This window comes from Acanthisitta chloris, unplaced genomic scaffold, assembly GCF_000695815.1.
Source record: "Acanthisitta chloris isolate BGI_N310 unplaced genomic scaffold, ASM69581v1 scaffold32955, whole genome shotgun sequence".
Lineage (NCBI taxonomy): Eukaryota > Metazoa > Chordata > Aves > Passeriformes > Acanthisittidae > Acanthisitta > Acanthisitta chloris.
The window spans coordinates 9,176-21,120 of record NW_008674775.1 but is presented as its reverse complement, the minus strand read 5'-3'; the positions used below and the strand labels follow the sequence as shown (position 1 = coordinate 21,120).

General features: G+C 41.9%; 1 protein-coding gene across 1 annotated transcript; it reads right to left on the bottom strand.

The window, feature by feature from the left end:
• Window positions 1-2,084: 2,084 nt before the first annotated feature.
• On the bottom strand, window positions 2,085-11,294 carry PPM1F (protein phosphatase, Mg2+/Mn2+ dependent, 1F; the record flags this gene model as incomplete). Its single annotated transcript, XM_009075482.1, has 6 exons — window positions 2,085-2,458; window positions 3,606-3,699; window positions 4,586-4,729; window positions 5,885-6,073; window positions 7,374-7,573; window positions 11,161-11,294. Coding segments are annotated over 6 exons (1,135 nt in total), but the record flags the coding sequence as incomplete, so codon positions are not given.
• Between the last annotated feature and the right edge of the window lie 651 nt (window positions 11,295-11,945).

Here is an 11,945-nt window from a genome sequence, read left to right as displayed (position 1 = left end):
AAACTTACACCTCCCCTGCCAGGCTGCCATCACAGAGAGCCTTCTCCACCTATTTTAGGACACCAAAATGTAGGATGGAAAACTGCTTACAACCTTCTGGGAAGAAAAGCTCCTGTTGCATGGCCAAACAAGGTAGTCACTGTCCAAGCTGCTGTGCAATGAGGCAGTAGTTTCTACATGAAGCTGTACAATCATCTGTAGTAATCCAGCAAAAACCTCAACTCACTCAGGTCACTGCATCCCCCACACCAGGGAATGATCCACAGACACTGTGCACATAAACAGTGCTGCTCTGTTCTTCCTCTGAGCCATCTCAACTCTTCTACCTAAATTTCCTCCCCAAGCAACATTAATGTTCAACTCATTTTAATCCACAGGACTAACATACTGCAGTGAAATGTGCCTCTAAATTAGGCAGACAATCTTGCTGCCAGATGCATAGCGCTTTTTGTTTAGACACAGAAATTAATACCAAATTAACCATTGAGCCTTCAGACCTTGAGTCCTGCTAGCCAGGCAAGACAAAACATACCCGGAGGCTCTAGCACATAATGCACAGAACAGTTGCACAACACCTCACACATTCATAAAGACTCTTTCATCCTCACATTGGCTTTACAGTTCCTTAGAAAGTTATTTAGACCCAAAAGGTCATGAAGTATGGCCAAATTAACCATATGCTAATAAAAACTGTTATTAAACTGTTTCTAATTTGTGTTACTAAATTTTCTTGTGAAGGTCAGAAGTGAACTTGGCAGAATGATTCAGGTTGTTACTTTTATGATAACTCACTGGAACTTTTAGCACTGGGCAGGGGCTAAGTAACAGTAAAACTTTTACTGCAATACACAAGATTTGGCAACAATGAAGGAGATGTCTTCCTGAAACCCAGCTCCCACTGAAATCATTCACAGAAACTGAAACATTTAAGTGCATTAATGAAAGAAAAAAAGTCACATTTTAAAAACACTATAAACTGGCTCAACAAAATATGAGAGGCAACCAGCAATCCCTGGGTGAAATATTTAAGGCACTTGAGGGTAGTCAGTTTTTTTACACCAGATAATAAAGACAGAGCCACTTTAAAATTCCAGTTTAAATAAAAACCACAACAAAACAAAGTAACACTGCAAAACATTCCTCCAACTGTAAAGCTCAGAAAATTAACAAACACAATAAAAATAAAATTTTCCTTTGTTATAGTACACAAATTAGTGGCAGGAAGAGCACATTTACCTGATTGAGCACACATACTGTAAAGGTGTCTCTCAACTACAACAAGAGGGGTCCTTTCTTTTCAGGTTGCCAGATATCCAATAAAGCATGTTTGTTAGGGAGAAATAATCCAGTGCAGTTGTACATTGGATTCCAGTTTATAAACCAGAGTATCCCAGAAAGCAGTTGATTTTATATTATTTTCCCTGGGATATTTCTAGTTAGCTTTCCTGCTCTTTTTCCAGAGCATCCAGTTTCATTTTCTCCTCTCCATGTACACAAAATTAAATGTTCCTGTTCGAATAAAGGGGCCACATCTTTGGTACAAACCAAAAGCACCTTACAGAGCATACTGGTGTCACCTAGTCCCACACTCACCGAGCCTGTTCCTACAGAACACACAGTAACAAGCTTTTCTGTGATGGGGAGAGCTCCTCCCCTTCAATCTCCCAAGTAACATCACAATTAAAAACAACATACAGAGTGCTTCTGAAGCACTAATTTGAATTTTCACTCAGAATTAATGAACAGGTATTCTCACCCATTAGCTTATACATATTATGGTTTCTTACCACTTCCAGGGCAGAGGGATATGACCAGCAGCCCTGGGACACACTTCAGTGTCTGCTCCCAGAGACAAAACAGCTGTTCAGATTTCCATGTCTGCTCACTGTTTTTTCAGGGAAGGGGGAAGGAACAAAGGAAAAGACAAATGGGAACTCAGTAGAGGGAGTCTTGCCTTTCTGTTCAATGTTTGTCCATTTGTCATTTTTTCCTGATATGTTTTGCCTGCTGTATTAGAGGCTTCTTCAGTGGAAAGCAGTTTCTTATGTGAAGTTATTTGAATGTTCTGGACTAAACAGATTCTGTCACTGTGTGGCTGCTGCCTCGCAGCTGAGGAAATTAAGGGGTGACCTCTGAGCATTATCATCAGTCCCAAGGCTCTTAGGGTCTCTGAGACAGTCTGCCAAGATGTCCTGAGGATCCCTCAAGAACACTACTAGAACAGTGATGTTGTCACTGGATCCATTTTCCTTGGCAGCAGCCACCAGTCTTTCTGCTGCTGTGAGCCCCTCTCCTTTCGTCTGCATTAAATGATCCAGGACCAAGTCTACGACCTCATATGGCTTGATGGCATCAAAGAATCCATCGCAGGCTAGGAGCAAGTAATCTTCTGAACCAGTCAGCTCAAAGGAATCTCCATCTGCATCTCCAGAGATGTAGGGTTTCTGGCATATGTCACCTATGAAAAACAATCAAAACAAAGGCTTTATTACTTCAAATGTAAACAGTTACTTCTTCACTCACCCATTACTTTTACCCTCAAGGACAGACAAATCATACTACAGAGGTACCTGATGCAGGACAAGAGTAGTCAAAAGCTATGGAATAAGCAATGGACCTTTGCTGCTTTAAGAACACTTGGAACCTACTGAAATCCAGTAGGTTTTGGTAGGAGGAGTTACTTTCAAGTAAAGGAGTTACTTTAATTTATGCCTTCCTAATTTTGCAGGGAAAACTAAGGAAATTATTCCAAAGATTTTTCTCTCAGAAATATATTTGGATGAGGAAATAGTCAGGCCTTGATTTTGCAGGTGTGCCTCTTGTACAGCCTTCAGAAGTCTATGAAAATTAGATTTTTCTCAGCTATCCAGATATACAGCACAATGCCATAAGGATCTGCTCATTGTGCTTAGCTCATCAGTTTCCTATGGGCAAACTTACTAAATACGGGTTGCTACTGATTCAAATAGTATTCTACAAATTTCTACTGATTGATATTGATTCCACTCATACATTACAGTTATCTACTGAATTGCTCAGGGCTTTTTCTCTTTTTGCCCTAACTGGTGAGTAGCAAAATCAGCTTGTTCAATAAGATTCTGGAATGCTACAATTAAAATGCTTTAAATTGCTGGATATGTGTGAATTGAAGGAGGATTCAGCAATCTGACTTAAGGCGAAAGATGTGAAGTCAGGAGAAAGATATATTAATATTAAAGTGGATAAAACTCCCACTAAGCAGACATTCAGGCACATAAAGAAGGCTTGATAAACATTTATTGCTGTACATTTGTTAAGCTACTGTAAAACACCACAGCACCAAATACATCTAAAAGGAGCAACAAACTCAGAAGTAGAAAAGAATTGGGACCATCACGGCTAGTATGTAAAACAAAACCATATTCTATGCTCATGGTAAAACAAACAGGATGATCTAGCTGCAAGCTGTGTAAGTCCCACAGCTGTAAGCTTGCCTTATGGAAAAGACAATAAGTCACTTACTATTTGATGATGCCAAACAAAACACCAGTTACAGTAAACAGTCTCAGATGGTGTGTTTCAGTGAAATTTCATTCCAACTGTACAATTCTGGTGGTTTATCTTACCAATTGCTCTGGAAACAGCCAAGGTGCCATTAACCCGCCAGCAGTCCATGTAGGTTACACAGCCACCCAGAGTCTCAATCCGTGCTCTCTCATCCTGAAAAACAGCAGAATGCAGTCTTCTATGCTGCTTCAGCTTCTGTATTTATACTATGAATATAGCAAACACACACATCTGAACCTAGCACAGAAACATGCACTTAGGTTTACTGGAAACAACCCACTCCTTTACAGCCATGCTAAGGCTTGTCCACAAAAAAAAGTAGAATTCTAAAGTTTTTGTATCATCATGTTCTTTCCTATAATGATAAGTACTCTTTCCTGCCACTTCTTCCCATTCCATACAGCAATTGGGTAAATATATAACTGTGTGGAATGAAATACAAGATAACTAGACTAAGTAACAATAGTATTCGCATTGATACTTCTTTAACTACTCAGTTATTGCAACTATTCGAGCAACGAAGGCAAAGGGTCAGGCAATGCTAGTGAAATTCACAAGGTACCCATCCAATTTCATGTGGTAAAATATGTGGCTATTTAAGATAGATAGGAAATGCAATACACTTTAAGCCAGTTAGGTCGGTAGATTATCATTGGCTTTTCAATGACAGTACAGCATGTTACGAAAGACTTGCATTATGATGGCATTTTAAATAGCTATTAATCTCAAAATAATAAGTTGTTTTGTAACACGCAGATTTAAATTCACACACGAGAAAATCCTGTGAAAGTCTTTAATTGCTAAAATTTTGAACAGTCTGAGCAGGAACTGAAATCAGGACTACCAGAACCATCAGTACTTTGAAGCAGGCAAGGTGTAGGGATCACCTCTTCAAGACACAGGAGTAGATGCAAGAAAAGAAATTGTTAATTCTCTGGATCCTACCACACAATATGTGTCATTACGTAAAGCACCAAACACTTAAGGCTTGATTCCATATACTTAAGAAAAAAACAAAACCAAACCAAGTCAGACTTACTTCTCTTTCTGGTTTGTGAGGTTCCATTAACGTCACAGCTTTCCCTTGCTGCACAAGCATTACCTGTGAGTCCCCCAGCCATGCTATGTGCAGCTTGTTCCCTACAATCAGCGCAGATACACCTGTTGTGCCACTCCGCAGCTTCTGCAGAAGAAAACAGCTATGGTAGGTGAATATTCAACAAGCCCTGCTAGGATACATAGCAATATTGCAAACTTAGGTTTAATCACACTAAATGCAGCAGAAGAGACCTGCTAATCATAATTCAGGTACCTGGAAAACAGGTACAAGTTAGCAGACAGACTTGAAATAAACTACTTGCAAACACATTTTCTAATATGCAGATGGCTCATACTGCCCCTGTTATGTTCTTCCTTCTCTGCTATTAATTCCAAAACTGCTCTAGGAGACTAAGAGCTATATTGTTCAAAACACAGAGACACGCAGAAAAGCAAGAGGATCTGAATTTCAGTAGTATGAACATTTCTCAAACACATACAGGTCTCTCCAAATTCTCCAGGCTAGCAACTACAGACACCTGGTTCAGCCGAGATCCCCTTATCCTTGAACATTTAAATCAGAATGTCAACAAAGGAAAGAATCCAACAGTCCTACATTCCCTGTAAAGATTAGTGAGTCAGACCTCATGAAGATGCTGGTCTCTCTTTTGTACTTCATTGACAAGAATGAAGATATTAACAATGAATACTTCTATCTATTGCTATGATAAGAGAGTCCTCATTAACCTGTGCAATAAACCATCCTCCCATTATGTAGATTTGAAGCAAGAATGTTCATTGTACCAACTAGATTCAAAGCCGATCAATAAGTTTAGTGAACTGAAGAGTCTGATTTAAATTACAGAACACATTTTTCACTTGCAACCAACCACCTGAGACAATAATGGTGGGATGAGAAAGAGGAAGACAGCAACTGTACTATCAGGAAGAGAGAAATCTCTTTTCCAGGTAAAAGGTAGGAAAACAGAACATCTAGAGACTGCCCAATTTAGGTAAAGAGGCAGCAGTGTTCTCTCAAATAACTGGAATGTCGGAGTCATTTAAATTCCTTTAACACTTCTTTTCAATTACTCATCTTGAACTTCCAAGCACTGTCATTTTGGTTTTCCTCAAAATAAGAAATAATGTGATCAAAGAAAACCTTTATACATAGCATAATTTCATCAAGAAGTCAGTGATTCAAAGAAACCGTACTGTCAGAATTTTCTGGATAATACCACGTTGTCCAACAGTTCTCAGTGTTATTTAAATACAATGGAATTAATCTCTACCCACTCACCTCTCTTTTGGCTTTGAAAAGAAACATTTCATCTGTCTTCTGGAAAGAGCATTTCAAGGCCTCAGCTGGATTCTGAACAATCTCTTCATGTAACCCAACGTTTACATGTAAATGGGTTGCTGAGTAATTGGCAGCATCAACTCCACCATGACCATCAAACACCGCAAAGAAAGCGCGATCAACATCATCCTTTTGCAGGGAGGGAGGGAGCAAGAGGAAGACATTCATGTTCAAAAACAAAATAGCTCACAGACTGGTACCAAATAGCAAAGATGCTTTATTCTGGGCTGTCTTCCATACAAACAGCAATTTAAGTCTGTTTACACATGTACAAAATGGATAAAATGGCTACTTTGTAAGGAAATTACTTTTCTTTGTTTGCTGTTAGTCACTTAATGTCCTTGAAAATAACCTGGAATTGAAACAGCAGATGCTGGTTATGTAGTCCCATAGCAGTTTCATTAATTGGCACTTACACAACTGCTGTTCTTCCCCCTTCTGTTCTCAATATCATAGAATGAGTTGGGTTGGAAGGGACCTTAAAGCTTGTCTTGTTCCAGCATGGACCCCTTCCACTAGCCCAGGTTGCTCCAAGCCCCATCCAGTCTAGCCTTGAACACTTTCTGGGATGGGGCAGCCACAGTTTATCTGGGAAAACTGTGCCAGTGTCTCACCACCTAAACAGTAAAGAATTTCTTCCTAATATCTCATCTAAATCCGCCCTCTTTTGGTTTAAAGCCAATCCCCCTTCTCCTGTCACTGCATGCCCTTGTAAAAAGCCCCCCTTTTGTATGCCCCTGCAGGCACTGGAAGGTGCTGTAAGGTCTCCCCGGAGCCTCATCTCCTCCAGGCTGAACAACCACAGCTCTCAGCCTGTCTTTACAGCAGAGGTGCTCCAGCACTCCCCATCATATTTCTGGCCTCCTCTGGACTCACTCCAGCAGGTCCATCTCATTTTTATGTTGGAGGACCCAGAGCTGGATGCAGCACTCCAGGCTGGGTCTAACAGAAACAGAGTAGAGGGGCAGAATTCCCTCCCTTGACCTGTTGCCCATGCTGCTTTTGATGCAGCCCAGAACACATCTGGCTTTCTGGGCTGCAAGTGTACATTGCTGGGTAACACTGAGCTTCCTGCCAACACCCCCCCCAAGTCTTTCTCCTCAGGGCTGCTCTCAATCAATACGTAAGTTGTAGCAGTCACAAGAACATTGTAACCCCAGCAACGTAAACACTAGGTGAACTTCCCATCTGCCTGTATCACTTATGACATGAAAACCAAAGTCACAAGATTGTCCCTGTATCACTTGTTTATAAGGGCAGAAGTGAGCCCCCAGCAATCTGAGTCAGTCAGTCTTTGCTCCGGCACTGATACGATAAATTACTTGCGGCAACAAATCCTTACGATTTCACAGATCACCCATCACTAGGCCACTGTGCTTACAGAAATGTTGAAAAGCAAACTGGCCTCCCCAATTTTGTCCAGACTTACTGACAAACCAAAGAGATGGTTGAACTCTGGGAGCAGAACATGGCGGTCCTCCATTTTCCGTCGGGTGTTACGGATGGCATGGATGGAAACAAGCAGGAATCGCTTCAGTGGCCTCAGTGGTGGCAACTGGTTCTGCCACTCAGAGCAAACGTCCCGAAGCTTGTTAAAGAAGCAGCGCTGCAGTGACTCTCCATCCAGCACTGACAGCACAAAGACAAAACAGTAAGTGGCATGCCCCATTTTCCTACATTACTCCATCTTCTGGTCTGTCTTTCATTCAAGTTTCTTTCCTTACAGCCACACACACACATCCAGCTCTCTGCCTTTACAGGCTCTGCAAGAATTAAAATGGGATCCTGAGTATAATATGTAAATTTGCAATGGAAACCAGTATAACATTAAGGATAACAGCATCTCCTTTACTTCCTAGTTCTCTTTCAAAACAGTCTTAGCAAGCAGGGGATTACATTACAAAAATCATAACAAAGACCCAAGAAATCAGTCTGGCATGTTAGACATACATGTTATTATGTAAGTAAATTAGTAAGATAGAGTGGTAGGAGTTCCTCCCTACTGAAATAAAAAAAAAAAGGAAATAATCAAGTGGGCAGAAAAAGCCTTCAAGATGAGATTGCTGTTGTCTTAGACACAAGGGTTGAAAAAGCATTGCCCTGGCTTTGGGTCAGGTTATGTCCTACTGAACCACTTCCACTGAAACAACAAGGAAGTCTGAGAATGTTTTGCTGAGGTCAATAGCTCAACTCTTAGTTGAGCTGAACAGATTAGAATTTTAATCTGTTATCTTTATCTTTTTAAATACACATGGTTGTAGGAGCTGAAGAGATACAAGAACACTTCCGCTCCTTTCCAGCTTTGTCATTACAGAGCAGAACTGTAAACACCCATTGGGCATAGCATGAAAAGCTTCGGCCAGACACCCAAATCCTTTTCTGGATAGATCCCAAAGATCAATTAATCCAAACTTACTGTTCATCAGACTGAATGGTTTGGTGTTTGCCATTGTGTCTAGCTGTGCAATTCAGCCTCTCTCAGAACTGGTAATAATGTGTAAGTTTTGTTTTTGAGTAGGAACCTCACCATGCCTCAATGCTAAATCAACTTCAGAAAGCATTGAAAAGAATATCTACAGAGCAACAATAATTTGCTAGTCACTTATGTGTCTCCTAAAGAACTGCAGTGCATGAACTGTCTTTCCTATTTCTATTCTCTCCTGGCACCTGCCAACCCTGGTAGCATTAAAGCTCCCTCAGAATTCCTGTAACTCCTTGTTCTTAAGCATTTCATTTTCTCAGCAACACTGGATGGACACAGCTTCAGATGCATCTGTGTCTGGAGAATTGAAAGCTTAAATTTATGCACAGATATTTGATTAGCAGCCACTAGACATTAACCAAAACTACTTTTGATTTGCTTAATAGACAGGTGTGAATGGGGAATTTATTAAAACCCTTAAATATTAAGTCATTCTATACACAAAATAACTAAACAGGACAGCATCTTGGCCTTGTCTACAGCTGTTAGTTTACATACCTGTAAATGTCTAGATTAATACTGACCAGAAGACTCAGACACATATTGCTGTTTAAATATTAAGCTTGTGAAATCTGACACAGAATTTGGTACCTTAACACCAGAAATGCCTTTGCAGTATACCACAAACAGTGGTACTCATTCAGGCACACACACCTTGCTCTTACATAATCACTTCTCTTTCATTCCAAGAATCCTTTTTTTGCCAGAGTTATTACTGCAGTGCAGGATGAGAGAGTCCATACCGTGCTGTAGCACAGGGAACATCTTTCTTCCTAGTTGTACTGTTAAAGTGATTTAATAGCAATTACAAGATAGGGGAAAAAAACACACAGTCCAAATGTGCAGAAAAATGAACACCTTTAAAGTACTTATTCCTTGCTGAGATTAGGCAATGCAAGCAGCTGATCAATGAGCAGATTTCCATCCTGTTCAACAGGGGAATGGTGAACAGTGATTTGATCTAAATGGCAATGGTGACACAAGAATGAACAAGCATAAAATAGACAGGAACATGTAAGATGGAAATGAAAGAAGGTGTCAACCACCAGGACAGGGAAGATTCTGGGGCATTTGTCAACAAGGAATCATGAGAGAGAACCTGAACTTATTCAAGATGGAACTCATCTAAGGATTTTCTGACTTTGCCTATGCTTATGGATGTTGCTGTAAGCAAAATGTAGAGCTTCTAGTTATGAAAGATCAGTATCTTGATCTCCCTCAGTTTCCTCTGCACAAAGCCAGGCTGTAGCTAGCACTGCTGCCTGCACTTATGTATTATCCTACTGTTGCAGTGATCTGGTTACACAGAACTCATATTTGCAGGCTCCCCCTCGCAGGCAGAGTCCTGCTCCAGGCCAGGTTAGCTGCAGTGAGGTCCATGCTCACAGGCAGACAACAGAGAAGGAAGAAACTGCAGGAACTGGGCAGCCTGCAGAGCCTGCTCCCAGCAGAGCACCCCCAGGGGCTGATGCAGGCCCTGGCCAGCTGCACAAGGGGCTGCTGCGCTCCGGCCCCGCACAGCACCACCGGGCAGCGGCACAGGGCCGGGGGCACAAGGCTGCCCGGGGCACCCTGACAGCCCTGGAGAGGAAGGCTGGCCAAGGTGAACCCTTCCAGCCCTGCACCAAGGAGGAAAGCCAGGACATGCTGTTTAGACCTCAGCAGAGCCGATAAGAAGCCAACTCTTGCCACGCAAAGTGCTCCAAACTCACCAAGACTCCCCAGGCAGGTCACAAGCATTAAGGTGAGGGATGACACAGGGTGCAGCAAGACCTGATTAACTGTGTTCCCTCTCCTGCCATTGCACACTTGGAGGTGAATCCTGAAACAGGCTTCTGGAAAGTCTTGTATCCTGGCCATTGCCGCACTCTGCATGGAGCATCCTCTCGGGCACGCTGGGCTGCCTTGCAAGTCATCCCAGGAAAATGGAAGGGCAAGTATTTCCCTTTACAGGACAGACTAGTTTGCCTAAGACATCTCTCTTCCATTTTTATCTTCTGCTCTGCCTGCATCCTGCTCCATTTAAATTCTTGGCACTGGGACTGCAGGTTTGGTGAAGTCTAATGTTAAGCACTTCAGCACGTAAATGCAGTAGGACCATCTGTTACACGAGGCACAAACCCAGTACTCAGCTACCAAGGTCTGTTCCCTCCCCAGTTCACTCAGGAGAAAATGCAGGCACCAGGTACAAAAAACATGCATCAGGTGTTTCGTCCCTCAGCATCCCCACCAGGGGAGGGTGGGAAGAGAAGAAATTAATAAAGACAGAGACTCCTGAGAACTTGCCAAGAAAAAGATCTGGAGTTTCAGGATGTGAAGGTTGTGGAGAGGCCAGAGGTCCCCAAATCTGCTTCCCAAGACAAAAGCAAGATGGTTTATACGAATGAATTTAAGGTGTTGGTGTGGCTGCACAACAGCAACTGTGATCATGCCAATGTCAAAACATAGGAGTATTAGCTAAGGCCAGCCTACCAAAGAGAAAAGGGCCCTCTCTAACTTTTCCAGAATGCCAATCCACATAATCAGTCCAGGGCTCCAGACACCACATTTGCAAGTTGCCCACAATACTAGCACAGCTTCTATTCATCCCACAGATACCCAATAGATGCAAATAAAGTTCCATTCACTGCTGCTTGCCAGGCAGCCTAACCAAATAATCTGGGAAACATTTCAAAACACTGGAGTCTTCTGACAGAGCCTCTGGGAAAACCACAGAAAGAAAATGTATACTTACAGGTGAACCTTTCCTCATCAGCTTCTCCCTCAGTTTCCACATTTTGCAGCTTAAATTCAGTCAAGTCTGTTTGGAGAACTTCATGAACTGCAGCATGGATCAACGATGCTGCAAGAAGTGGTGAAATACCTCTGCTGGTAAGAAAAGGAAGGGAAGACAAAATAGACTGTGTTAGTTTAATTTGAGCTACACCCTCACTATGTATGGCTGGTGACCTCAGAATTAGAAAGCATTACCCACAATAATTCCAACTTCATTAGTAAACTAGTAGAGGAAACCGTATGTTCAATATTTATTCATGCAAATCTTTAGTAAGATCCTCAGTTAGACAACTGCTTTCTCAAGAATGCAAAGAGGAAGAAGCGTATGAATCATGTTTTCAAACTGTTGCCTCACACTCCAGTCACAGATGGTACCTCCTTCTCTTGAGCTCTCAGATGGGAACTGCTACCTTCAATTCCAGCCTCCGAACACAAACATTTTCTTCCACTCACTACACAGCATTTCTTACTTGCAGTCAGCTGTCTCACCACAGAGTGTATCAAGATCCCTGCATTGTGGTACACTCAACTCTCCAAAAAGATTACTCAAGACTCTCCTTTCCTGCCCAAGAAAAGTCATGCTAACTTACAGTCTGTATCATTCCGGTTCTCCTGCCTGGAAGTTCCCCAAAGAAATTACCCAGGAAAAAGGTGCAAAGAATTGGCACTGGGGACTAGGATAAGACTCCAAGACTTGTGATTCAGCTGAAGCTTTTAGGTAAGCATCTGGAAGACAATAATGCT